General features: G+C 34.1%; 4 protein-coding genes and 1 long non-coding RNA gene across 9 annotated transcripts; 2 read left to right on the top strand and 3 right to left on the bottom strand.

Annotated features, from left to right (window-relative positions):
- Positions 1-2,263: 2,263 nt before the first annotated feature.
- On the top strand, positions 2,264-4,291 carry LOC110638147 (F-box protein At1g67340). The gene is made up of 3 exons (XM_021788600.2): positions 2,264-2,632; positions 2,861-3,023; positions 3,115-4,291. Exons 1-3 carry the CDS (start codon positions 2,364-2,366, stop codon positions 3,859-3,861), a joined length of 1,179 nt encoding a protein of 392 aa, XP_021644292.2. The 5' UTR covers positions 2,264-2,363; the 3' UTR covers positions 3,862-4,291.
- Positions 4,292-6,954: 2,663 nt separating this feature from the next.
- LOC110638146 (uncharacterized) lies at positions 6,955-8,912 on the top strand. The gene is made up of 3 exons (XR_002491631.2): positions 6,955-6,975; positions 7,110-7,409; positions 8,663-8,912. It is a non-coding gene; the product is annotated as an uncharacterized LOC110638146 (long non-coding RNA).
- A 659-nt stretch (positions 8,913-9,571) lies between these two features.
- On the bottom strand, positions 9,572-11,890 carry LOC110638145 (REF/SRPP-like protein At1g67360). The gene is made up of 3 exons (XM_021788597.2): positions 11,453-11,890; positions 11,126-11,356; positions 9,572-10,226 (listed from the first exon to the last, which is right to left on the bottom strand). Exons 2-3 carry the CDS (start codon positions 11,354-11,356, stop codon positions 9,780-9,782), a joined length of 678 nt encoding a protein of 225 aa, XP_021644289.2. The 5' UTR covers positions 11,453-11,890; the 3' UTR covers positions 9,572-9,779.
- Positions 11,891-12,779: 889 nt separating this feature from the next.
- Positions 12,780-19,855, bottom strand: LOC110638143 (meiosis-specific protein ASY1). 4 transcript variants are annotated; one of them, XM_021788589.2, is made up of 22 exons: positions 19,705-19,855; positions 19,520-19,576; positions 18,570-18,666; positions 18,402-18,470; positions 18,199-18,291; positions 17,807-17,933; positions 17,643-17,712; positions 17,460-17,501; positions 16,993-17,121; positions 16,789-16,902; positions 16,624-16,666; positions 16,475-16,516; positions 16,131-16,255; positions 15,939-15,951; positions 15,749-15,825; positions 15,556-15,657; positions 14,960-15,110; positions 14,813-14,889; positions 14,676-14,733; positions 14,419-14,585; positions 14,201-14,347; positions 12,780-13,214 (listed from the first exon to the last, which is right to left on the bottom strand). In XM_021788589.2, the coding sequence occupies exons 1-22, from the start codon at positions 19,705-19,707 to the stop codon at positions 12,960-12,962; spliced, it is 2,058 nt and encodes a 685-aa protein (XP_021644281.2). In that variant the 5' UTR covers positions 19,708-19,855; the 3' UTR covers positions 12,780-12,959. The 4 variants fall into 4 exon arrangements, with proteins under 4 accessions (XP_021644281.2, XP_021644282.2, XP_021644284.2 ...); XM_021788592.2 differs by having other exon boundaries at positions 13,118-13,255; positions 19,705-19,828; XM_021788591.2 differs by lacking the exon at positions 12,780-13,214 and adding an exon at positions 13,620-14,059 and having other exon boundaries at positions 19,705-19,827.
- Positions 19,856-21,095: 1,240 nt separating this feature from the next.
- Positions 21,096-27,228, bottom strand: LOC110638144 (uncharacterized). Of its 2 annotated transcripts, none has more exons than XM_021788594.2 (7): positions 26,920-27,228; positions 25,259-25,515; positions 23,799-23,908; positions 23,487-23,565; positions 22,874-23,371; positions 22,184-22,521; positions 21,096-21,659 (listed from the first exon to the last, which is right to left on the bottom strand). In XM_021788594.2, exons 2-7 carry the CDS (start codon positions 25,413-25,415, stop codon positions 21,441-21,443), a joined length of 1,401 nt encoding a protein of 466 aa, XP_021644286.2. In that variant the 5' UTR covers positions 25,416-25,515; positions 26,920-27,228; the 3' UTR covers positions 21,096-21,440. The 2 variants fall into 2 exon arrangements, with proteins under 2 accessions (XP_021644286.2, XP_021644285.2); XM_021788593.2 differs by having other exon boundaries at positions 23,799-23,911; positions 26,920-27,227.
- Between the last annotated feature and the right edge of the window lie 291 nt (positions 27,229-27,519).

Raw genomic sequence — 27,519 nt, forward strand, 5'->3', positions numbered from 1 at the left:
TTAAATAGTTTTTTATAAGTAAAGTAGAGGATTAAATAATATATATTTAAAAATAATTAATTTTATTAAAATATAAATATTAAATAATAATTTATCTCAAATAAATAAATATGTAATATTGAAATTTAGAGTATTAAAAATAAAGATGATATTTATTATTATTATTGGTGTTGTTGTTGGAAGGAGGTAAAAGTTATTCATTGGTTAGAAACAAGGGGCGGTTTATAGTGGCTCCATTGACTCCTCTGAATTTGATGAAAAAAAAAAAAATATATATATATATATATTAAGAAAAATTTCATATAAAAATTATAAATGACCCCCTCAAAATTTTATAATAAAAAATGTATTTTTTCTATATATAATTATATAAAGTTAAAATGTCATAAAATAAAATAAAATAAAAGATAATTTTAATTTCTTTATATATTTATATAAAATTTTAAGTCAATTAAAATTAAAATAATAATAATAATAAAGTCTTCCTAATATTATATTTTCAAGAAGTATTAATTATTCCTTCAATACCATATTTAATCTCTTTCTCATTCTCATTTCCACAGGAATTACAATTTTTCTCTCTCATCTATTTTTTTTATTATTATTTTTTAATTTTTTTATCCATTGGTTTTGTATTTTTCCTTTTATAATTTTATAAGAAATACAATATAATGATTTTGAATATAGATGATATGTTTTAAATAAAGTAGAAATTAAGACAAAAAATTTTATATATTTAATTAGTTTATAAAGTAATTACTTACTTGAAAAATTGACATTGATATTATTTATTATAACAATAAGCATTGAAAGAATATTTTTTATAAATAAAATTATGAAAATCCTATTGTTAAATTAAATTTAGATCAATTCAATTATTTAATGATTATTGAGAAATATGTCTTTCATATCATTGATAATAAATACATTATGCAACACTTACATAAAATAAAAATTCGTCAACAACAATTATAAATTTAAAATCATTTTGAGAATTTATTATTTTATGAGAGTATTTTCTTTTAATTTTTACTCTATTATTTTATGCAGAATTTTTTTTACATTATTATATTTTTTTCTCAAAAAATAATTTATTATATATATATATTTATTTTTTTTCTATTTTGATAACATTGGTGATTTATATTACTATAATAATCATAAAATATTTATCTATGATGAAAAATAGTTTTATAATTAAAAAATATATAAAGTAAATATATTCTATCTTTTTTATAATCAATCTCCAATACAATATATAGTAATTTACAGCTGTAAATTAAAATTTGAAGACATTCAATTCTTGACCCTTTGTGGTTCTTCTGCCATTAAACATTTAAGCTTCATTTGGAAAAAAAAAAATAATTGCAAGAAATAAAATATCATACAATTTTGATTTACTTTCCATTTATTTTAAAATAAATTTTTTAAATTAAGAAAAATCTTTCACATATTATATTTCCAAATATAAAAATTAATAAAAAAATTAATTAAATTGAATTCCTTTGAAATTTTAATTTCTAAAAAAGAGGATTAAAGTTTTTAAATATTATATTTTTAATAGTTACAAAAATACTTCCAAAACTAGAAAGAGAAATACAAAATAAAAAGAATCAATTATAATGAAAATATTAAAAGAAAAAAAAATCATAAATAGGCAAGTGAAAACAAAGAAGAGTAACTGAACCCTGTTAGCGCTGATTCATTCCTCTGACCCTTCATTTGGTTTCGGTCATTGGAGAACGCCCAAACTTCGCTACCTGAAATTTGTTAACACTCACCCATTTTCCCCACTAGCAAACTCTCGTGCGTATTCTACACTCACCAACGAAATCTCTACTGAATACTAAACCACATCACGCGCCTGTGTTCACCGCGTGGTTTTAACCTTGATAAATTTGAATAAAAGAAAATAACAGAAGTTAGTTACTGTTTTACTTTGATCGAATTTAACCGTTTTTTCAAAACAGAACTCAGATGTATTATTAGAAATACCAAACCAAAGTGAGTAATTAAAAGCCTCGCAGAGAAGAAGCGGCCTTTTGGCAGTAAAAAAGTAAAAAAAAAAAAAGGGTAAATCGACGACGAACGGACGGATCTGGGTCAATCCGCGTTTGACCGAGGAAGCGACAATGCAAGGGGTAAGAGTGTAAATAAACACCGTCAGTTCCCATCCCTGCCCCCAGGGTGGTGTTTTTTAATTAATTAGATTTTAATCCATTCGGTTCTGTCGTTGTTGTTGGTCGCTTCGTTTCGCTTCCCTCTTTTATATAAGGTCTCACTTCGCTTTTTTCTCTCTTTATCTCTGAAGAAAGAGAGACAAAAGGAGACGATACAGATAAGAGAGAGAGGGAGAGAGAGAAATGAGAACAAGGAGAGGGCTTTGTTATCCTAGAGCAGACGCTTGTGTAGATAAGAGTTTAGTAAAGAGAAGAAAAGGTGGAGATTTCACCACAACCGCTACTGTTGCCGGAGAACAAATGCTTTCCCGGAAAAGACAGCGGTTATCGCCGGAGATTGCTGGAGAGACTGACTTTTTTGATTCTTTGCCTGATGATCTTGTCATGTCTATTCTCGGCAAGCTTAGCTCCTCTGCCTCTTGTCCTTCTGATTTCATTAACGTTCTGATAACGTATGCGATTCTTCTCCTTCCTCAGAAATATTTTCTCTATTCCATTTCTGTTGAGGATTTTCTTTTTCCTATTCATGGAAATTGAAATTCCTAGCTCTTGAACTGAAAATTGGTCATGAATTAGGATTCTCCCAATCAAAGTTTTCGATTTTGAACCTGCAAATAAAGAAACGAAACTTTTTTCTGGTTTGTATATAACCATATATATCTTTGTTTTTAATGAAACAGATGCAAGAGATTAAATGGGTTAGGCCTTCATTCTCTGGTACTATCTAAAGCATCTCAAAAAACGTTCGCTATTAAGGCCAAGAACTGGTCCGATTCTGCTCACCGGTTTTTGAAAGTCTGTGCCGATGCCGGAAATGTTGAAGCTTGTTACACTCTTGGCATGGTATTTTTGTTTTGTATAAAAAAAATAACTGTGTAAGTGATGCTAATGGAAGAGAACTCTAAAACAAGTGTTGATTTTTGGGTGTTGGCAGATTCGGTTCTACTGTTTACATAACCGAGGGAGCGGTGCTTCTTTAATGGCCAAGGCGGCGATTAGCTCGCACGCGCCGGCACTCTATTCTCTTGCGGTTATGCAGTTCAATGGCAGCGGAGGCTCCAAGAACGACAAGGACCTGCGAGCCGGCGTGGCGTTGTGCGCACGAGCTGCTTTTCTAGGCCATATCGACGCCCTTCGTGAACTAGGCCACTGCCTCCAGGACGGTTACGGAGTCCGTCAAAACATCGCCGAGGGACGCCGATTCCTCGTCCAAGCAAACGCTCGGGAGTTAGCTGCTGTGCTTTCTAAGCCTAATTCTGGTGTAAATACGCGCGCATGGCTTACTTGGAACCCACACGCTCCTCCCAACCATCGGCATGGGAGTGGTCTTGGATGCCCTCTGTTGAGTGATTTCGGGTGTAATGTTCCGGCTCCAGAGGCACACCCAGCTAGCCGGTTCATGACCGAGTGGTTCGCCTCTCGGGGAGGAACACCAGGCCCGGGGCTTCGATTATGCTCTCACGTGGGATGCGGAAGACCGGAAACTAGAAAACATGAGTTCAGAAGATGTTCCGTTTGTGGAGCTGTGAATTACTGCTCACGCGCGTGTCAGGCGCTTGATTGGAAGCTGAGACATAAGGAGGAGTGTGCCCCTGTGGAGCGGTGGATAGACGAGGACGGTGAGGGTGGCGATGGTGAAGCTGGTGGTGAGGGGAACCAAATCGTCGTCGCTGGTAGCTAATAATAGTAACGCGAGGACGGAGACTGACAGTAACAGCTGATGCTATGATGAGAGTGTTAACGGCTGGAAAACGGAAAATGATGATAATGAGACCATTATGGTTTGAAGTATAAAGTTTTAACTTTTACTATGGTCGTTAAATAGCACAGAAGTTTTGTTCCTCTTGTTTGTATAGAGGGTACCTTTTTTTTATTATTTTTTGGGGTTAACTTTGTTTCTCATTTCTTTAAATTTAAATTGTAGAAGGTGGATTAGGGAGGGGCTCAGGGTATGTGTCCTTGGCTTAGTGGCCGAATGGCAAGGATGCTTTTTCCCTTCTTTGTTCTTTTAATTTTAAAAATTTTTTTCCACCTTTTCTGTGCCATAGAGTCTGACTAAATTTGGGCAAGTTAAAAAATGCAAATTCTAGCAATTTTCTATCCTTGTAATATTTCTGGGTTTGTTTAATGTGAAGATTGTATGGTATGAAGAGTAAGATATTGGGAGTTTTGAGGGTTAAATAAGACGAAATTAGGTGTGAGAATGAGATAAATAGCCAAACCACCGCATGTGAAGTGCTATGTCACATTTATTTTGTTATTTGCTTAGGAATTGGCTTAGCTTGGAGGTAAAGAGAAGGAATTTGCATTATCTTATACAGAAAGTCAATTTCAAACTTGTTTCTATTGAAATAGCTGCAAAATTTTAAGGTACTTGTATATAACGTGCAATGCAGCAACTTAAAAGGCCAATTTTCTTGGGTGCTTAATTATTCCAATTTTTTTTTTCCCTGGTCAAAAAGGTTGAAATCCATCAAAGAGATTGACTATGAAAGAAAATTTTTAATTATTATTATTATTATTTTTAAAGAAAAGAAATGGGCGTAGTGGGAGAAACATCCATTAATTTGGAAGCGGTGGATGTGGTGGTTTGTGTACAAAAAGCTTTATGCCTTAGTCACGAAAACAGCAAAAAATTGACAAAAGATTATTCTCGTAAAGAGACCACAACTTATGGTGGGTGTGCACTTATTCTTACTTTTATTATTATCATATATTATCTTAGTATTCTACGATGATTAGTGAGTTTTTGCGTGGTCCAGGCCCAGCCCATTTAATGACATTAGTTGGGGATTCCAGCTGTGGTTGAAAGCTTTTGCATGCAGAGCAGAGCATTTGCAGAAAAGCAGAACCAAAATGCTAGCACTGTTAGGAGTTAGAAGGGTTTGACAAATTGTGGATCCATGTACTACCAAATTAGGAAATTTAATTTGATTTTGGTGTAGTGTAGGACACTTTCTTTTTTCATGTTATTTGTTAGTACTTCTTGGCTTTGGTTATAGTACTTGAATGATCCCATCTCACCAACCATTTCAACCAACTCATTCCTAAACCATTTTCTCTTTAATTAATTCATACCATTCTTCAGAATCAAACGTCTCATGAGTTGCTAACGATAGATAATCTAATTGATCTTTTGAGTTCTAGTCTTTTTTTTTGTCTATTCTAAAATTATTCACTTTTAAAGAGAGAAAGGATGATAACTATTTCCTATTGTTTAGCTCATAATTATTACTTGATCCATTATATCTCTATTTAATTTTAAAAGAAAAAAGCTCCTAAATAATTTAGTGGTTAAGTGTTCTAAGTTTTTAAAAAATGACCTCCTTTCTTTCTTTTATAGAGTAATTTCAATGTAGAGAGAGCATTCCTATTATTGTGTTTTCTTTTGTGGGTTGTTTTCATTTCTCAAAAGTGGAAATGGAAAGAGAAAAATAAAAAGAATTGGAATCTTATCACACCATTTTGCAAGAAGAACAATAAAGAAAATGGAGAATCTTATAAACACACCTTTTTTTTTTTTTTTTTTTCCTCTTGATGTGTACAAGAAAGCTGAGTTTTTGTATTGTAATCAGTTAATGCATAAGTGTGGATTAAAGAACTTAATCACCCAAATTGATAGAGATGCTTTGGAGGTTTAGTCATTAAGTGGCTAAATTAAGTCAAAAGAAAAGGTTAAATAGTGTGGATTTAATGTCAAGAACCCACCTTGAACACTCAATTTGATAGAGATGTGTTAGACTCTAGCTATTAATTGCATAAATTAAATAAAAAAAAAAAAAGCAAAATTGTGTTGATTGAATATGATACAAGCAAATTTCATAATTAGAAGGATTGAAAAGCCTAGTGCTTTCTGCTAATTTTTCATTTATTTTCTTCTTGTGTTGACAATTAGGATTTTTATCTAACAACAGAAAAGGCTGTAATAAAGTGGGCTTCTTCTTCTTCTTTTGCATATGAAGGGAAAGAGACATCCAATGCTAGAAAAAAGATCAAGTGTAATATTTAAAATTGCTTCTGAATTCATTAACACAAGAATTATGAGATATTTTTTTATATTTTATTTTAAATACACGATTTTTCATGTTTGGGTTGGAAGTAGTATTTAGATAAAGTACTCCCAAAAATTATAAGATTTTAAGTTAGAAATTTAAATAAACTTTTTTTTTTTAAAAATAAAAAATAATAAAGAAATGGTTGGGTTTAATAGTGCTCCAACTTAAACTTTTCTTAAGCCAATTTGAATTTGGCTTTCTAATTAGTAATTAGCTAAGTGAGAATCCTATGAATGTCGGCCAAATAAGTCAATTAGAATTAGGCATTTGTTTCAGCCGAAAGGCAAAATCTTTATTGATTTAGGAATTGTGAGACTTCTTTTTAATTTGCTGTGTCATGATTTTGATATTAATTCATTTTTTTTGTATTTTATTTTGAGTTCTTTCAAATGCAAAAAGTATTTACTTATTTTTTTTATTATTTTTTCCTTTTATAATATTAAAAATAAATTATTTTTATAATTAAATTATATAATAAATTATAAAAAATTGCCCTAAAAACTCGTAGATTTTAAAAGTGATAATAGCACTTTATTAGGGCGATATTAAAAAAAAAAAAGAGGTTCACAGAACTATGGATGCCATTTGTGTGTGTGGGCCTAAGCCCATAGAAGAAGGCCTTGGATTGAGCCCATTTTCAAAGTAGCACCCGCCTCACCAGCCGTCGTCAACTAGAGTCACGGGCGTTGGTATGGAATCAGTCGAGTACTAGCCACCTTTGGGTTCTAAGCTCTCAACAGGTACTCTCAGTTATGTCCAAGCGATTTCCACATATTATATGGATTCACTAGATCGATTTGAGGTTTCGATTTCTAGTTTCTTATTGAAAAATTTTTAGGGTTTGATTATTTGTTTATTTGATTTGAAATACTAGGGTTTTTTGAGTAAGGATGGGATTTATCATGGAATTCGCTGAGCATTTGGTTCTGAGGTTAATGGAGGATCCGAAGGAGAGGGATCGCAAGTTCAGGGAGCATGTATACGCTGTGAAGGATCGATGCAACAAGACCAAGGAGATGTGGAGTTACCCTCTCCGTCCTTATGGATTCTGGACATTCGAGCGCCACAATGCCCAGCTTGCTTGGGATGCTCAGATTAGCCAGGTGCCTGGCCGCAGGGACCCCTACGATGACCTGCTCCAAGAAAGCTATGGCTCCCCCAAATGAACATTGTGGTTAGTATTGTTTTTTTTTACCCCAGTAGTTTATTGTATTTAAAATGATTGATCATGATGATTTTGGAAGGTTTGGCGTGTTTTTTAGCTTCTATTCTTGCGTTGAATGCTGGATTTTTGGATGAAGATGGTTCGGTGTGTTTGTTTGTGGGTCATTTCTGTGTGTCTGTGTTCTCTCTTACATAGTTGAATAGGGGATGAATTCACTAGAGTTTTGGCTAATATGATAGTGGAAAAAACTGGGTCTTTATAACAGATCATGACTCCAAACTTCATTGTATTTGTCTTCCAGTTGTTGAGTTTTGTTTATGAATGTTTTGAGAACTGAAAATTGTGCTGCAATTTCTTCTTCTTATTTTTTTTATACCTAAACTTACCAAGAAGTTATTGTGCTGCGACGAATTATTTAAAACATTTCTACTGCAATTCTTGAGTCTTGATAAATGTGCCAGTGACATTGAAAATCAGAATATGAAGTTGCTAGGGAGGTGCAATGAAATTAATTTAAAAAAAATGCAGTTTTATTCTATTTGATTGATGATGTAATTTCGTCTCTTTGTTACGGATTCATGTGTTGGGTTTCTTTTTTTCATAACAAGGTCTATGCCTAAGGTGGTACATCATATCTGCTATTCCTGTTGTTCTTTATCTCAGAGATCCACTCAAAGCAATTCCATGTATCTTTCCTTAGCCTCGATAGGATTTGTGTTAGAGTTAAACTAATATTTATCTGATCATCTCAAGGAACTGGTGAATAAGCTTCAGACGGCTAGTTATGCCAGTCTGATTAGGTTGTGTTTTAATTGGAGCTGTGTGTGTGTGTGTGTGTGTGTGTGTGTGTGTGTTGTTGTATTGGTGTCATTGACTAATTCGAAGAAATTGAAGCATATAACCCCTATGTGTATTTGGTTCTAATAATTGTCGTCGTAACTTATTGATCTGTGAGGGAGATTTATATATGAATGTGCAATCTGTATATTTTCTTAAGTATTGAGATAAATTCTTCATATGACTCATTCCCCAAAAAAGAAGCAATTGGCTTGGAAATGCATCCCTTTAATTTTGCGTACCATAACTTCATCAGATATGCAAGTAGTTGAAAAATTATTGTTGGTGAAACTGGATCGAACTTTCAATCTCCAGATAAATGAACTAATATTTAATACAAGGTTAATACAATAGCCAATCTATTAATTCATTTATTTTGCTGTGATTACTTAATAGAATTCATTACGCGTGTTTCTGTGATGCAGAGAGCTCAGTAACCATTAGCTGTTTGCTACAGAGCTTTTATTCCAGCAAGTAGAATGAAAGTAGCATTTTCAATTTTTCTACTCTTGAGTCTTGTAGTTCGTCTCCTGCATGATTTATCAGCTGGTTTGTAATAATCTTGAATATTCTACATTAGTTGATGATTTTGAATAATTTGTCCATATTAACTCATGTTATGGAGCAAATCTCTTAATGATATTGCAATGTAGATGTTGAATTTGTTTTTATTAATTTCACTTTGATTGAGATTTATGGAGACAATTTCAATATCACTCGGATAAAGTTTATGCTTTTAGGTTTTTTTGGGCTCTTAAAGTAGTTTTAAATTATTAAGGTTATTTAAAAAAATAAACATTCTGATATTTGGTTGCACTTCGTAAAATTTACACTTCAATTTTTTACTCTGGAAAGATTGATTAAATGTTTCTTAACCTGTCAATTTGACCATAAATTGGTGTTATATATCTTACTATTCAATTACATGAATGTTGATTTATGGTATAGCATTTTAGCATGAAACTTTTTTTTTTTTTTTTTTTTTAAATTTCAAAGAAGTTTAAAGGTGGGAAATCTAAATGTATTTCATTTTTTGAAAAGTGAGGGACTAACCAATTTAAGAATTTCAAAATTTATTTGAAAATTATATTAAATCTATACATCTTGAAGGTAAAAACAAGTTGATAAGAGTAAAGTATAAGAAGTTGTTGGTTACTTGGTTTTGCTTGCTCTTGACTGGTTTTTCAGCTAGTTAAGGATTGTTTCAGGATTTTGACAAATATCTGAATTTTAGGTTTGTGAATAAATCTAACCGAGCATTAGCAAACAGGTGCTCCGCTCGACATGTTTGCCAGCACATGGTACCATATTCCTTTCGAATTAGACCAACCGGATGAAGAACTAGCGGAAATACGATTATTGTCCAAAGAGCACAACGGAGTATTTACAAAACCTTTCACATTCATCACCACATTAATATGTCCTTAAGATCCCATTTGCAGGTTTGCCATCTCCTAGCATTTCAGCCTAGACCCACGCACTTTTTGTCACATTTTCCCAAACCCCTGGATTAAGCAAACCCAACCACTTAAATGCAACCTTCTAATCCGAATCTGAAGAATCAGGTTTATGTGCAGTTGCGCTTTCTTTCTTCTCTGCTTCACCTTGCTTATATGCTTCGGCTACTTCATCAATTGGAACCAAAGGCACGTAACCAAAGACTGTATAACCCTTCTGGGCCATGTCCTTGACAAGATGGTTGTACTTCTCGGACCAGTGGGCAGCTGTGGGAACAGCCATATCTGCAACTCTGTGAACCACAGGGAACTGGTTCAGTTTAATCCACACCTTTACAGATTGGGTCAGGGCAAAGTGCTTAGACTCTCTGGCTGCATAACGCACAGCAGCACGTGGTCCTCCAACGCTAGCCTCATGCACAAGTCCTTGAGCCTTCTGTGATGCAATCTGTAACAAACTCTGCGCTTGACTCACGGCCTGCTTAGCCACAAGTGGAGCATGGTTATCAAACTTCCGTGTACCTTCATCTACCTGCGGCAGCCAAAAAGTTGAGTAGCTCCGTTTCAGTCACAGAAAGCCATCCATAAGTAGTAAAAATCACAATAATTGTTTCATCTGGGCTCATTTCCAATCAAAATGAGCATTGATGCCATTAACCTATTATTTATTGTAGACTTAAAGAGTCAAGGTTAGATACAACAACAGAAGACATTACACCCTCAGGAAATTGCGCAAAAAGTCGCTAAAGAATTAGAATCAGTTATGAAATGATGCAATTCCAACCCAAAAATCCACATAAACCAACAAGGGACAGTTCAGTTTTTTGGTTCAATTCTTGTAATTTTGGATTCTGGAGAAAATGCCTATAACAAATCGATCGAGCAGTTTGTTTCAATTTGGTTTTTCTGTTTAATATAGCTCGGTTATATTTACAAAATTACTTTTTAATTATTTCGAAAACCGACCCCACCAATTAGACAACCCCAACAGTACAAGCATAAAATAAAGCGGTAAAATGATTGTGCAGCAAACAGCTATTACGCTATTATCTATCACCAATGCACACAGGATGCCTTAAAGGCTAGACTCTTAGCGGCTAATCGAACGCTGCTAGGAAATCATCTCAGTTAAAATTTATAAATAAATAGAAAACATTAAGCAGCTCAACTAGGAGCGCATTCCGTTTCAATTCCAAAGATTACAGTAACTGTCCAATGATTAAAAAGGAAAAAAAATAATTGAGGAATATTACGCCATAAACTTCAAGATTCGAAAACTCAACAATCGATCCAAAACTAGAATAGTCTAAATCTTTCTTAGGGGAAAAAAAAAAAAAAAAGAATCACCCTCTCTAATTAGAAAAATGAACTAAAAACCAAAAAAAAGCCAGTGATTTCAAAGTTCAAAGAAAAAGAATCGCAGTGTGTTACCTTTTTATCAAGAAATACAAGAAGATCACCAGGCACGTCCTTGAATTTCTGGCAGACTGGACTCACAACCGTAGTTACAGCCTTCTCAACGGTCCCAACGGTAGATCTCAATGGCCCTGAGTTCTGCTTCGCGTAATCGTACAGATTCGAGACGCACACCAGCATCTGGATAGCAGCCATCCTCACGAACCCTAAATGCTTCAATTCCGGATTTTTCTTCTCGTTCTCCATCTTTAACACAACCATAGATCGATTGTTAGCTCAGCCACAGATCAACAGTTAAAAAGTTAAGAAAAACAATTAAGAAAGGAAGAGAAGAATACAGACCTCAGAGCGTAGAAAATGAAGAGGAAATTATTCTGATTCTCTGCGTTTCTATTCAGCTTCTTCTTCTTCTAGGGGCTTGAAACTGAAACTTCGGGGTGAAGAGCTGCGTTTTATAGAAAACGAGAGAGGGAGGTGCGGTATGAGAGAAGTGAGAGTGAATCTGAACCGTTGAAATGATCAAAAGGAGGAAAGTAAATCTCCGGAGGGAGTAGGGAAGGTCCTGATTGGATAAAAATTCAGAAATAAATCTGTAAGGTGGGGAATCTGTAGGGTGGTGGAGCCAGGAGACTGTTTCTCGAGGAGAAAGTAGAGGTTTCGGGAAAAACACTTGGCATTTGACGAGAAGGAGGTTGGAAATATCGAAGAACTTTCTTTGGGTTTTAGTATTTCTCCATTTTGCTAATCCGCTCCCTAAATCACCAAAAAGAAAACTTGGCCTAATCTGCCACTCTGAAGGAGGGAAATGCTTATGGGTCCCCTATAAATTAATTTCTATTATAAATTTATTTTCAAAATAAAATGAAGCAAATTCTTTCATAACGCAGTGAAAAGTTCTTTGAAATTATTGGATTTGTTTTGTAAAAATAAATTCAAAATTGTTAGAAGATTCTATTTATCATTAGAAGAAATAAGTGGCTGCCTCTATTTTCATATTGTGTTAGATAAAAATTCGTATGGTACGTGCAAGATGACAGTACATGATGCTCCCATGTGGTAGCATGTGTGAAACAGAAGAAATTCGAAAGTAATTTCTTAAAAATATATTTTTTGTCATATATATATATATATATTCCTTGTTGCTATTTCACGTTTTTGCTGCAAGTTAGCGGCCTTTTGTCCACCAAAACAATGTGATTTTATTTTTCATTTCATTTGATTGAAATTTAAAATATAATTTTAAAAATAATTCGAAATCATTAAACTACTTTTTTTATTCTCTTTTTAAATTTTTTCAAGAGTTTTTTTTTCTAATTTTTATTATTTATTAAAAAATTAATTGAAACCAATTGTATTAGAAAAAATTAATTAATTAGTTAGTGAACAATATTTTAAAAATAACTTCCTTTTGCTAATTTTTAATAGTCTTTAACCGTTTTAGTTTGCATTTCAAACATATATTTTAGATAAAATTTATCAGGTCATTTCTCTTTTTAGTTTAAATATAGAAGATTTCATTATAATATTTTATAAGAAGAATTGAAAGGAAATAGAATGTAAAGATCTCAAATTCTTTTCGTTTGTTCACAGAATCGAATCACTGCAAGTTGAAAAGAAAGTGGAAAAGAAAACTTAAAATTATTCATTAGTATTTTGTTAATAGTCTGTCTTACAAAACATAAATATATCTACTTATAATTTCAAAAAATTCTTAATCTTTATTTTTACATTCGCCATCCATTCAGTCTCAAACAACAGAGAGAATATTATCTCTCTCCCTCATATTTTATACTCTCTAATTTGCCATCTTCCCTCTAAGGTTCATGCAGTTGAACTGTGAACTTACATTTTACCTTATTGAAATAAAATAGCTCATGATTCCCCCTTCAATTATTATCTTCATCTTGGATTTGTGTATAAAGACGGAGAGGTCAACATCAATCATGATGATCCAAGAAGTCATCCTTATTACACCTTTCACCTTTGTATATATATATATATATATAACTTTCCATATCCCTTTCAAACTTTTGTGAGACAAGGTTATTGGCTCGCTCCTATAGGTGGCATCCGAAAAAGACATATTTGCGAAGAACCGTGATACCTGAACCATCATATTTCCAACTTAGGTGCTCAGTGGAAATTCTGTATTAATTATTCAAGGTTAATCAGTGGGCGTGGCAACTTGCCTTGCTAGATAGGATTAGAACACGAGAATTGTATAATAATAATAATAACAACAACAGCATTAGATTTTTATATATAATATTGACAAACCAATATTTATAGGCAATAAATTAGGAGATAATCCTAAAATAAAAGAAAACTTTCACTAGGTTTATAAGTTGGATTTTCCCTTGGTCCACAGGCGGCAAAACAATGGATTCGGCCCTGTATGGGTTTCCTAATTTCCTATTTATTTCAGGGGGTGATGGATTTAAGTTGGAAAAATGCAAATAGGATACCTCAAGACAAATTTTTTGTTCTGAACTGATCTAAGACAAGTTCATAAAACCATTTGCGTCTATTTTTATATTCTTTATATAATATGTTAACAGACTGAACACAGCTTTATAATATTTCAACTTGAAAAACCTGAGATTAGAGATCAAAGAAATTGACCCGTGATACCATACAAACAAAAAGAAAATCTACATAGCAAAAACAAGGCAGTACTAGAGGTGGCAAAATTGCGTATATAATCCATTAATGGATCTAAGGAGAATGATATCAAATTTCCTTTTCTATGCATGTAGTATTATACCATTATCACATTAGCAGTTCTGGAGACATGTAAACTGTAAATTGCTATGTTTACTTCCTGAAAGACCTCATGAAAAAACTACTTTCTATTCCTATTGTGGAAATTCAATGACTTTGAGCTCCAGAAGCCTCTCAAACGGCTTGAGATCTCTGGCGCTTCATGAATTGAATAATTGGCTCCTTAACCTGCCAAGGTAAGAAAAGCTCTCATCCAAGTGGATTAAAGATATAGCCTATGCAATATTTACCAGCTCTGTAATATGAATGAAGGTGATGAAGATGAACTATATATTGCTTCATTCGCTGGTGAGAAATTTGATGGCTTACCGTGCTTGTTTTCCTGGTCCTTTTGTCTTGAGTCGATCTGCTGCAGATGACTGTGTCTGCCTCATCACAGTAATTTGTTGTTCGATTTGCTCTTCCACTCTCATTTCCTGGAGCGAAACTCTCTCTTGAAGCTACTGGCTGTGCATTCTGAAAGTAACTCACCAATTAGTCAGGCCGTGGAATAGTAATTAGGATTTATAGTCCAATAATACACTAACCTCAGCTCTGCTTGTGGGAGTGTTGCCAAGGTCCTTTGTCCTTGAGATAGTCTGCTCACTCTTGATTGATCCATTATGATTAATGTCGGATATAACCCTCATGCGTGTAAGATCTGATCCTATCGAATGGAGGACACCACATGTTGAGTTATCCCTATAGTCACTCCCTGAAACTTTTCATGGTTGGAATTGCCCGTATCAAGAAACTGTACAACGATAGGCCAAACTGAATACTAATAGAAAGTCTTGGCAGATACCTATTTTCTGTAATTCTAAATGGTTGGACTTGATAATTTGTTGATTGTTATCAACATCCTGGTCAAATAAAAAAGAGTTGGAAAAGAATTCCACAACTAGATATGAAGAAGCAGTGAAACAATGATTTCTTTATCACCATAACATCGTTGTCCAAGGCTTTCTTTACTTCCATAAGCTTTTTCTCAGTTTGACTTGAATGAATAACGCGCTTGCCTGTGACAAATGACAACTAAATTAGATCTCCTAACTATGAAAATGAATAGCTTCTACCTTTACAACATACCCAGCCTACGGCTGCTTTTAGCCTCAAGGTAACCATCTCGAGTCATTTTCTCAATTAGTTTGCGGACAATCGTCGGATTGGCCTCTCCATCTAGCTTGCTCTGAAGCTTTGCGACTGTCACATATTTCAGAGGAAGAGCATGATATAAAGCCTGAAATTTTAGAAAGTGAAGTCAGGACATCTAATGTGGAATATATAAAATCAACAAACTGTCATCTTAAATCCTGTTGGGTATAGTTGGTTTACTTTTTTTTGGCAAATGTAATCTTTTTATTCATACAACTCCAAATGAAAATTAGGAGACACAATAAGATTTAAATGACGTGGCAATAATAGAAGACTTGAATTAAAATCAACCATGTTTTCTTACAACTCAAATTTGAAGGGCTCTGTTTGATAGCAAGTTTTAGTTTCACTACTTTCAGAAATTTTGAAGACTTCTAACGGAGTGAAAGTAATTACACTCTTATAAAAGACAATAAGCATGTTCGAATGCAACAATTTTCAGTGATAATAAAAACTGCTTTGGTAAGATAATTACCAGTGAGCTTAGGTCTCCATAAACCCCACCTAAGCAGAAACACAGGAAAACTCACCCTTATGTACATCTGATCATCGATCCGGGGAGCTTTGTTACCAATTGGAATTGCTGGGCCATCCGTTTCCTCTTTCACCACATTGAACTCAAAATCGGATTTCTAGCATTGTGTTCCATCACAAAAGAAAAGAAGTGTGAACAAAACAAGTCAATAAGCAAATGAGGTTGATTTAATTAACGTGAAATAGAACCTTTTGCTTGTCTTTGGTGTAGGTATCTGTTCCAGTTTTTGATAAAACACCTTCTTTTACAAGCTTGTCCATAATTTCTGAAATCCATTGAAAAGGAATCAAAACAGAAAAAGAACATGCTAAGAAAAAATAAAAATTTAGCAAGGCCCTTTCCTGTTTAAGCTTTAAAAGGAACAATAGCTTCAACTACCTTCAGTCAAAACCTGCGTTAGAAAACCAAAATCAACAATTGAAGATGTGGGGTGGGCCGGGGGTGGGGATTGCTACCCCATCCCCACCTTGTAGAAGATTGGGTGCAGGACAGATCAAGACAGGTTCAGATATAATTGTCATCCCTCCTAATAGAGAATTCTAGAGAAGAAAAGGACGAAGCAGCTCTTACTACTGAGATATCAGGGAAATTGGAAAGAACGTCATTAAGCCCAACAGTATCAAGGTGATGAATAGTGATCCATTCCTTCACCCTAGCCAATTGCTGTTCATCCTCCTCTGGATCCTGAGTATCATCTGCACAACATGGAGCATATCATTACTCTAAGAATAATCCTGTCCTGTGATGATTCCAACGACCCTGTGAATTTTCAATCAACAAAAGAAAAATGAAATGAAATTTCTAGAGACCAAGTCAATAAATTGCCAGTCCACCTTTTCATTTTGGATTTTGAAATTTTTTTTTTTGCGCCTTACTCCCAATATGATGTGAAGACTGTTCTGTTCAAATGTTACCTTCATGAACCATGTCATTGTCTTCCTCTGCTCGTCCCTTTTCTGTCAAGTGCTAATTACTTAAAGCAGCAACTCTCCAAATAGGCAAATTCTACTAGCAACATGGAAACAGGAATGAAAGCAATGAGGAAAAGAGTTCATGTAATTACCCACTGGCGCAACTACATATCGATTTTCTTGAGATTGGTTAACCTGAAATTAACAACAAAATTTGGTTAAATCACTGCATCAGTATCCAATTGTTATCATTGAAGCTCAATTGAATCATTGAGAGAAAGCTAAAGCATAATGTCAAAGGAGTATGGTAAATTCACCTCACTGTCAGATTCAAAAGAATCGTCCTTCTGTAGAGAATCAGCTCCCAAGCTCACTTCATCTTCTTCCATATCATCATTTTCATCATCACAAGGATCGAGTACACTCTTTACCTGCCCAAGTTACCAGTTAAACGAACGTTGATCGGAAACATGGGCCATGAACATGAAATTTAGCCATCAGCAAAAAACTTCAGTCCTTACCTTGAGAGCAAGCACAAAATGCTTGCTGTTGACATTCCCAACCTCCATTTTGAGAGGGCTTTTAGTCCAAGGGTTATTAGCCTCCTCTTCTGCGCAACTCCTAAAGAACGGAGGCTCATAATCTGCTGGCTGCAGAGTCAAAAAATTGTATTATTGCTTTCATATGTTCTGGGGAAATATTCTAAAATGCTTTCTTTTCTTCAACCAATCCTTCACCCTTATTCAAGAAAAAGTAAAATTTGTGAGCATCACAAAACTAGAAGTAGCTCAAAATATGCCCCAATTATATCCGACCATCCTAGCTGTATCAAACCACAAAACTTAGATGGAAGAAAAAGCACCTCATAAATGACCCAAAATGCATGATTTAGAAAAATTAGGAAATTTGATGTTCTAAATCATAAAGAGCAATTCCTTGAGTACAAATGTATAGAAACTGATTTTAAGAATGTAGTTAATGGACATACCGTTACATCATCATAGTAGAGTAGTTTCATCAGTATTGTGCGCTGAAAGGAAAAAAAAAAGTCCAGATTTCTTCCAGTCAGTATACAAGTATTGTTAAATGTCTTCTAGGCACTCGTCAATCAAAATACAGGCAGCTTGCAATGTATCAGATAACACATTCTTTAGTGGCTAAATAGATTTACCTCTTCAGGCATCCTATCCAGCGTTCTCATCAGCTGAACCAGGGTACGGATCATTTTACATGCGGAACTCCTGATTGTCCCATAAATTAACGAAAAAATTAAAAGTTTAGAACATACACAAGCAGGAAGAAGCTAAGATTTATGATAGGCATCGTTGCCATCACCTCATCTGATTGGGAGTAATCTCTGCTGTGGAGTTACATTTGAAAGTGCCTCCCTGTTTCTTGTTTCCAGTGCGATTGATATTCATTGAAACATCTTGACTATCAGAATTAGAATAACTGAAAGAAACTGCAAAACAAAACATGCTACTGAAACTGACCCAAAAGAAAACTTCAAATGTAAAACAGATAAAAATTATTTGCAGGGAAAAGCAATCAACAGTTAGTAGGTGGAACTTTTGCCGGTGACAAATCAGTGTCATACACAGTGCCAAGCTATAACTGGTTACGGTTTAGAGCCTGGAAATGGAACTGATCATATGTTTTTTCACTCAAGTATCCTTCCATTCACAACTTGTCATATGTACAGCTCATCAATCAGAAATCAATCTTACATGCGTATTCCTCAATCATTGGGCCTTCTATTGCCTCACATACGGAGAACAAAAGCGTCTTCAAGTATTTATTCTGTAATGCATCGTAGACACCTGCAAAAAGGATTGCGATAGTACTGTCCCCATTAGTTAAAAAAAATTAACGACAGAAAAAGATAGACTGAGGGAGGATATAAAATAATATTAATCTAGAGACGACATGCCTTTCTCCATCCAGTCAATCAGTCTACGAGACTCTGCATCCATAGGCATCAACTTCTTGATCTTCATCTCTGTTGATTACGTCATAGTCTCAAATATAATAACAAGCCAGCATCTCGTACGATATTCTTGTGCAAAATTAAAAAATGAAAATGGCAGAATATGCATACCTAAAGCGGGAACAGACTTATCATTGAAATACTTCTCTGGAAAGAGGCCTCTGATGTAACTAATATTGAATATGGCAATACGAAGCAGGTTCCTTGTCTATTCAAACATCATACAACAGAAGATCGAGTTAAAGTCAACAGAAACAGAGAACATAAGAGTATTACAGAGTCGATTTCACGTGACCATTCGTTTAACAGATTTTACAGATCGACTTCTGCACAAAATTAAAAGCTACTTACAGTAAACAAATTTATGATCAAGGAAAAATTATCAAATAACTTAAGCAGCTATGAAGGCTCTAGATTTGGCCGAAATTATGAAGAAATAAGAGACGCCGTTTTTATTTTAGCAAAATTTATATCGAGATCGTAAAGCAGAGCAGATTTAACCATGAGGATACAATAAAAATTAGTTAGGAAATCAGAGGTCGAGTAGCAGAATTAGTAGGGGCATTTTCCAGCTAACAATCAACAAATATTCAACCGTTAGATTGAAGTTCAACTCGTGAATAGATAACTATGTAATTTCCAAAAATGAGCTAACAAGATCAGTCTTAAACCACGTTGAGCTCAAACTTACTCATCAAATACACGTTCGAGAAAAATATACAGTTCTATGTCCAGATAGTAATCGTGATGTTTACCAGAAGAAAACACAAATTAATCTAATTCAAGCTTCCTCGCAGAGATATTGTTATTCTAAAATTTATATGAAAGGAAATTAAAAAGCAAAAACTATCGGTTTAAACTCAAAATTTCCATAACGAGGCTGTATTTTGTATATTTAGCCAAAGTGAGCTCACTTTTCTGATCTAACTTAGAACTGAAAAATCTAAAATCAATGCGAAAAACCTATGAAATAGACATGAACAAAATAAATTAAAGGAGGACAATAAAGAACATAGTGATGAACTCTATAATGCAGAAACCGTTTAGTTCACCGTCGATACCAGAAGAAGAGAGTCCTGCTCGGTGATCTCCGCTTCCTTAACCTTCTGTGCTACAACCTGAAACAGGAAACCAATAAACAAGTCTCAGATTTAGAAGAAAATGAAGGATGAGTGCAGCTGGGAAACAAGGCAAGCTCAAAAATAAGGAAGAAATGGAGGATCAAAGGGAAGTTTTCTCTGCTCACCATGGCTGTGGAGTTCCTAGAAAAAACTGAAAATCGTGGAGAGAGAAAGAGCGAAAGAGCTAAGTAGACTGTTTGGTCATGAAAATTTGAATAAAAAAAAAACGTTGGAGACTGGCGCCAGAGTGGAAGGAATTTGGGGTATTTAAAGACCGTTAGGAAACTTAACCATGGTTAAGCAGTTACCCTAGGAAGCCTTAAGCGTGGTTGACTGAGGCATTTAATGATACAAATCTCGTGAGGAATTGTTGGATAGTTTTGTCATTTTATAAGACAAAAAGTTGGGTTAATTTGATCATAAAAAGAGTGATGGCTAGCCATGAACATAAATTTTTTCTAATTACCACACGGCCATCTTTGACAACTTTCACGTAACAAAAAAAAAATTCCACATAACACAAGTATATATACACTATTAATGAAAAATTAATAAATCATAATTTTGGGTAAAAGAATTAATCATGATTTTATATAATGTGTGATTATTATATTGATTTAAATAAGTCTAAATTTAATCAAATAAGTAAAATTAAAATTAAATTTTAACTAATTTAATAAAATTACAATTAATTAATCCAATTTAACTTAAATCGTTAATATTGAAACAATTGAATTAAATTTTATAAAAATGTTTTTTTTTTCGGTTGTAATTAAGCAATTTGAAATCAGCGGCTGTAAAAAAATGTTAATACGACTTGCGAAACATTTCGTAGCATGAACGGGATAATAGGTACACTAATTTTCACTTCAAAAAGGGGCTCTAAAAGAAGACCAGGCACCCAGTGAGCCGAAGCCATAACGCTTGAAATGGAACTAGACCTCCCATCTTTTCATCAGGGCCATGAAAACGACTCCGTATTAAATTCATCTCCAATACCCAATTCTCAAACAAGCTTCATATTGCAAAATCCACTTTGTATTTCCAGAGAAGCTCACCTCACTGATCCAATCAGCTTTTAGCATGCCATGGAACGAAGCATAGCTTCGTGATTTTTCATTTTTTCAATTAATATTCACTCTAATTGAAATACCGTCAAATGCAGTATAACCAGAATTTTATCTAAAATGTTTCCATCAGAAATATTTGGAAATAATCAAGAAGATTCAGTTCAAACTACGTTACTCTTGAGAGTTTAAAGTTTAAACCACGCCAAGCCAAACTGAAGTAAAAGCAATGAGGTTGGATTGTTGGTTTGGTTGATTCATTAGTTGTTGAACATCACTCGTCAGAAGAGACTTGGGCTCCCTATACCTGCAGGAAAGCAAAACCACCTGTTTCCAGCATTTGGACCTATATAACTACGAGTAACCAATGAAATTGCCCTTTTTAGTTGTCGCCCATAAATTATTTTAATCAAGTATAAATAACCCTAAATTGTTTAAATAGATCTCTCTAAGGAACAAATTTCATCACCTTCAAACTCATAACAGTACATGAGTACACGTATATTCAACCACTAAGAAGTTTTTTATTCCAAGCTAACCTCATTGCATTACCTATAACGCACTTTCACATGTCCTCTTCATTGTAGCAAAGGTTTCGACTGTTAAGCACTCTACAACCGAAGACACATTCTTCCCTCTATGTAGTTACTAGTTAGAATCACATTTCCAGTTTGAATCTTAAAAGTATTCTAAGGACATCCTCTGCAAAGATAGAGGGGTTCCCTCAAATTAAATTGTATAATAGTACAGGAGAGAAACAAGTCCAGATTCAAACTTCCAATTCACATTGAGGCTCACCTTTCCAAGGGATCTCCTCTATTTGAATTTAAAGAAGGATAAGCAGCCGCAGCAATTTTGCCTCGAAGATTGTATTTCTTAACAATCAGTGGCCTCACATCTTCAACCCCGACTAAGCTCTCCAAAAATGGAATCAGTAAAAGCAATTCTTTATCTGAACGATCATCAAACCAGCTCTGAATTGGTATACCATTGTCCACTTGGAACCCAAATGCCTGAGAAGAAAAAGAAAACCACCAACTTTTTGAGAATTGAAATTCTTGATTACTTTTCACATAAATACACTAGGTAAGAATCAAATGGTTGCCTTTTTAAGTGCACAAGCATGGTTCCTACTAATGCCTCTGTCATGGATATAGAAAAAACCAATTCGATAATTTTTGTTATTACAGTACTTTCTCAACAAGTCCCACGTTTTAAGTTTCACAGCATGTTCATGGTCAGCTCAACAAGTTGGAAGTAATAATGACATCCCATCCCAAAAATTGTGGGTGAAGTTCTTCAATTAACTGTAACATAAATTATTTTCATGCCATGAAGATAACTCCCATCAATTGTATACCAACTGCAGTCAGCCAGAAAAAGCCCTATCACATAAAAAGGGAATGCAATACAACCAAATCAAGTCTAATATACCAATACTAGTCATGCAAGTTTCTTGAACACTCCAAGTCTCCTAATGATAACAGAAGAAAAACTCACATAAAATCAGTAACAATGAGGAATTCTCAATAGATACCTGAGGAGAATTGTCAATTATAACAACATGTGCCAAATCGCGGCCAAGAACTGACAAATCCTTGAGGTAATTCCCCTCCACAAAAACACAAGATTCACGGTAAACACGATGGCGGAATATCTTCCTCTTTGGATCAAGCACATTTAGAAGCTGCTCTGCATAAATACTTTGACTAGCTGTAAATATAATGATCTCAAAAAGTGTGGAAACTTTCTCCATAAAATCTTTGAGGTAAGGACGACATCGAACATAGACTGTATGCTCCTGAAGGTTAAAGTTCACAGGAAATGTGAAGTCTGCATCATCACAAAGTTCTAGTGTGGAGTGCACCAAAGTCTCTGCCAAAATCAAAATTACAATTAAGATCTCTGAAGTTTGAAGACCATCAACAGATACAAATAAGGTAAATTAATGGCAAAACATCCATGTCACAACTGTGCAATCAAAAGATAAAATGCAGACTGCATGAGTTAAAAAAAAAAAAAAAAAGAACAGTTTTCTGCAACTTTTCCATGAGTACAAAAGAACCATGAACTGGCCAAACATATTAAAACGAGCAACTGAAGGAGCCTGATGTAACATGTAAAGGCACATCTAGTTCATATAAAATAATTGAAAAACCAGCAAATGAAACGACTTATATGATAAACATGTTTGGGGATTTCTAAGAAACTGGAATTCCTTACTAACCATCCAAGTCCAAAACAAGAGTAATAGGAGGGCAACTTCGTGTTTGTTTAGGTAGCAGCATTGGCCGAAATGTGGGAACAACTGATGACAACTCAGGCAAGTTCTTTATGAATAAGTATGGATCAAAATCATCATATTCCTCATAATCATCATCCTCCTTAGTTGACATGCAATCTTGATCATACTCATCAACACATTCCAATTTTGAGTTCTTCATAGCAAGATATATAGCTGACACTTCAGACGAAAGGCCAGCTCCTTCTGAATCTACATTAGAAGGAGAATTCACAGTATTTGTATCTACAGAAAACATTGTGGATGATGTGTTTGGATCATCTCCTATGTAATTAGGGCATGTCTCCTTTTCATCGTCTCCTGAAGTAGATTCTAAATTGTTTTGAGTAACATGGCAATCCTGCATATCAACTTCTGAGTAGCATGTTCTACCCTCCTGGTGTAATTTCTGGTCCCCACTTCGAAACAATGTAATGAAATTGACTAAACAGCAGAAATAAAAACCATGATAAGCAAAAGGAATGAGATAGCAGAAACATTATACAAATACACATAGGTGATAGCTTTACTAACAAAAAGGTCTAATATATCCACGTACCTCCATTGGCAATTTCCCCTCCAGCAATTTTAGATACGCGAAAAGCAGGAGAGAATATACAAGGTTCCTCATTACAACCCTGTGATACAAATTAAGAAAACATACAACAAAATCTTAATGGCCCTAACATAAAGAGTTCTACTTTGTTTGTTCTTTAGATGTATCACATGTCCTGACGCTATTATAAATCTCCTATGAAATATGATAACAAAATAATGGCGAGCATATCAAATGGTATGAACACATTGACAAACCCAAAGAAAAAATCACTGCACAGGGGTTGAGGTTGTGGTTGTGCAGCCAGACAATTACCTCATGATCACACAAAGACGCAGCATTAGATGTCTCATTATGCCCTGAGCTGTATGTAGTATTCAATTTTGTAGCAGCAACAGGCTCCTCATTTTTCTTTTGAAGACTACCTGCTCAGTTATAGAAGCAGAAGAAAATAAACTAATTTCATATCTATTTTTATATTAAACTAGTAAATAAGAAGTTTAACAGTTATAAAAATGCATAATGCTGACTTCAAAGATATTAAAATCTCCCCCTCAAAACCCTAATGTGTGAACTGAGTCAGCTGACAAGGTGAGATGAAACTTGATGTAACCATGACATAAAAGCTCCATTTGTTTCTCATAAAATAATTGTCCATGAAAATTCATTTCTAAGAAAATGGCTTATTTTTTGTTGTTTGATGGCAATAGTAAAAATAGTTAGAAATCATTTTTCACTGTTTGGAGTATATTAGAAAATATTAATTTATTTCAGTGCATAATACCATTAAAATTTTTGGACTTGCACACTTCATATTTTCTATTATAGTAAAATATGAGAGAACATTATAAAAAAAAGAAATAAATTGTAATTACCATTAGTGATCAATGAGGGCACCAGTGGCCTATGATGGCAAGAGATTTCTCCTATTTTTACAAGTTTGTGAAAATCTCGAAAATTACTTCCCATTTCAAAAGCTTAAATTATTTTTCTTCAAAATGGTCGGTTTTCAATTAGCTATGAAAAGATTCTGTTAATCAATTTTCGTTGGTGTCAAAACACTAGAAAATATGGAAAATGATTTCTTGGAAACAATTTCTACAAAATAAATGGAGCCAAACAGGTAAGCTATACAAAAATGAAAGAAAGCAATCACAATTCAATGTGTAAATGAAAGGATATAACCTTTATCAGCAAATTTAATGTCTTTTAAGAAATAAAGAACAAAGCATGTCCGAAATAATGGTGAAGCATGGGATAGTTGAGATACCAATGTTCTGGTAAAAGTACTAATATAAACAACTGGGGGAATCAAGGGTGAACAAGGGAGTTGAGGGAGGGAGGTGAAAAGTGTGGAATAAAAAAAATTAAAAAAAAAAAAGGAAAAGAAAAGAAAAGAAGAAGATTAATCAACACAAGATCACCTCAAATATAAATAACCACATGTGTTGCAGTAGGTTGAATAAGCTTAGGGATATGATAATGTGTAAATTACATTTCATTATGACAAACTGTATTGCATCACATTGTTAGATTCATTTAGAAGTTAATTTTACCCGCTACCATGTTTCATGCTGATACTGTCATGCATTTCAGAATGAAACAGCAAACAAGTCTAGCATGAGAAATTTGTGGGCCAGTTTATTTATGTTAACATTTAAAGTAAAATATTTTTCAATGAAAGGATAAGATAACCCCAACAATGGTTAATTCTCGAAAACCACTGCAAGCTCAGGAAGATTCGTACATACACCATTAGGAAGAAGGCAACATACCACATTTCTGCTTTCTAGCTGAAGATGTAATTATCTCAGTGACTTTCTTTTGGTTAGCTTGTACATTATCAGGAGCTTTCTTCTGAGTTCTTGAAATCCTGGAACTGATGAGTTCTCTTGAAGTAGTCCTTCCAGCAATTCTTTTCTTGGTTTGCATTTCCACAGGAAAACTTTACGAACTCCAGAAGGAGATTCCTTCTAGCTTTCCTTCAGCAAAGCAATCCAAAACTTGCAGATACAGTCCTGGCCAGAGTGTCCTGTATTCAAAATCATATTCAATTAAACAACACTCGATGACTACACACAAGTCCAGTGGCAGATCCAGAAAAATTTTTCATTGGAGACAATGCACACACACATATATTAATATATCAAAAAATTATAATTATTTGATTTAAATGGAGGCATATTTAAAATTTAGTAGAGTCAATACACATACATTTATGTTGGTGCACTAAAAAATTATAACTACTAATGTAAATGGAGACATGCTTAAAATTTAGAGGCAATTTCAAAAAAACATAAATTATACATGACAATTTTATATCGACACTGGAGGAGTTAAACTGATTGAATGAGGGCAATTCTTTAAAATTAAAAAATTTATAGAAATAGCAGGGCCAGTGGGGGAAATAATCATTAATGGATTATAATTTCAAAACACTAACACATTTTTTTTAATGTACGATGCAACATAAAATTGGAAGAGTAGATATATCTCCCCATGATTTAAGAACTAGCAGATTGTTGACAGTACAGCAACTATCCCTAGTAAAGTTGACAATGAACATCAGCAAATGTATGTTAGGCTTCACCACTGTTAAAATATACTAGCTGAAGAAAGCAAAATCATTGCTCAAAATAAAACTGCTGACTCAAAACTTATTAAAAAAAAAAAAAAGCTTCCCTCATGGATAATATTCAAACGAACTCCTAACTAATCACCAAGGCTGCTTTTTTTATTTTGAAGGATGTGAAATGGAAGAACTCGAAATTTTTTGGGTTTAAATTACTTGAGAGCGGTCTATAACACATGGGCTATAATTGATTTGTTACATTCATAAATGGTCAAAAGTACAATCTTGACTCATGGAATTTGAATTAAGAGTTTAAATTGGAATCCTTGAATTTCAAATTCCATATACAAACACAACCTGAGTTTTTGCAAACATACTAAAGTAGATAAACTTTATTTCCTTCTGCCCATTGAATTCTAACTCAAAGAAACTAAAAATCAGCATGACACAAATTCTTTACCCGACATATCAAGCAAAAGAAAAAAATAAATTTAACGTGGTATTCAAATTACCCCCTCCCCCCAAGTTGAATGGCTATCACTGATGAGAACCAGTTTGGGAACCGAGTGGGGCAACTAAGTAAAATGCAAGCAACAACCAAGCAGAAAACAAAAGCTGAAACCCTAATCGGCTTCCATTTCTAACACCTCAAGCATAAAAAATTAAAAAAAAAAAATCCACAGCATATAGAACCCCAGCAAAGCCATATTCAAAATGGAGCATTTAAACAGGTAAAATGCATCCCAGTAAACTAAAATCATACAAGACGCATGTAGCAAAAGCACAATAAAGAACCATAAATATCATAGAAAGCTATCTTGAGCTGAAAGAGAAAAGCCAATTTAAGCTGAACAAATTGCTTGCCTTGATCAAAATCGACCATGAACAGATCAGAAGTTGAATTCAAAGTAACTTCAGCTCACGAATTAAATGACATAAACAGAAACAGATCCATTAAGCTGACAAATTAAAGAAAAGAGAAGACACTGAAGTTGGACAATCAAAAACCCTAGATTTAGACAGAGAAATTGGTTTAAGGGTTTTGGTTTCGGTGGTTTTTTTTCCCTCCAAAGGAAGCCAAGAGGGAGGGAAGTTGAAAAGGGATGGAAAATTATTTTTGTCTGAACAAAGGGGTCGAGGTGATAAATATAAAATCGAAAATTTTTTCCTCTCTGGATAATCAATTAATCATATTTAAAACAAATTTATCCTTAATTAATGTTTTATCCTTAATTCCTCACTGGTTCATTCGACTGTTTACGATACTCGCTCCATTTAGAAACCACGAACCCAAATGACAAAACGTGTGCAAATAGAGTCGCGCGTGAACCTATTCGACATAACATCGAATCTGCGAGTGAAGTTCCTTGTGTTTGTCTGTCTCTTCGAAACGGAGTCGTTTCGTTGATATTTTGGTGGATTGTGAAGGAAAACTGAGAACGAAGCTGAGAAAGAAATACGGAA

The sequence above is a fragment of the Hevea brasiliensis genome, chromosome 7 (genome assembly GCF_030052815.1).
Source record: "Hevea brasiliensis isolate MT/VB/25A 57/8 chromosome 7, ASM3005281v1, whole genome shotgun sequence".
Classification (NCBI taxonomy): domain Eukaryota; kingdom Viridiplantae; phylum Streptophyta; class Magnoliopsida; order Malpighiales; family Euphorbiaceae; genus Hevea; species Hevea brasiliensis.

Bases quoted from the DNA above. Each gene is read 5' to 3' on its own strand.
- LOC110638147 (XM_021788600.2), top strand. From the start codon at position 2,364: ATGAGAACAAGGAGAGGGCTTTGTTATCCTAGAGCAGACGCTTGTGTA. The intron at 2,633-2,860 runs GTATGCGATTCT...TTAATGAAACAG, and splicing joins TTCATTAACGTTCTGATAAC to ATGCAAGAGATTAAATGGGT. The intron at 3,024-3,114 runs GTATTTTTGTTT...GGGTGTTGGCAG, and splicing joins CTTGTTACACTCTTGGCATG to ATTCGGTTCTACTGTTTACA.
- LOC110638145 (XM_021788597.2), bottom strand. From the start codon at position 11,356: ATGGAGAACGAGAAGAAAAATCCGGAATTGAAGCATTTAGGGTTCGTG. The intron at 10,227-11,125 runs GTAACACACTGC...TGGCTGCCGCAG, and splicing joins TTGTATTTCTTGATAAAAAG to GTAGATGAAGGTACACGGAA.
- LOC110638143 (XM_021788589.2), bottom strand. The intron at 16,667-16,788 runs GTGAATTTACCA...TGTTAATTTCAG, and splicing joins CTTTTGAATCTGACAGTGAG to GTTAACCAATCTCAAGAAAA. The intron at 16,256-16,474 runs GTAACATTTGAA...CATGTTGTGCAG, and splicing joins CAATGACATGGTTCATGAAG to ATGATACTCAGGATCCAGAG.
- LOC110638144 (XM_021788593.2), bottom strand. From the start codon at position 25,415: ATGCAAACCAAGAAAAGAATTGCTGGAAGGACTACTTCAAGAGAACTC. The intron at 23,912-25,258 runs GTATGTTGCCTT...TCTATAACTGAG, and splicing joins AGCTAGAAAGCAGAAATGTG to CAGGTAGTCTTCAAAAGAAA. The intron at 23,566-23,798 runs GTAATTGTCTGG...TTTGTATCACAG, and splicing joins CGTCTTTGTGTGATCATGAG to GGTTGTAATGAGGAACCTTG.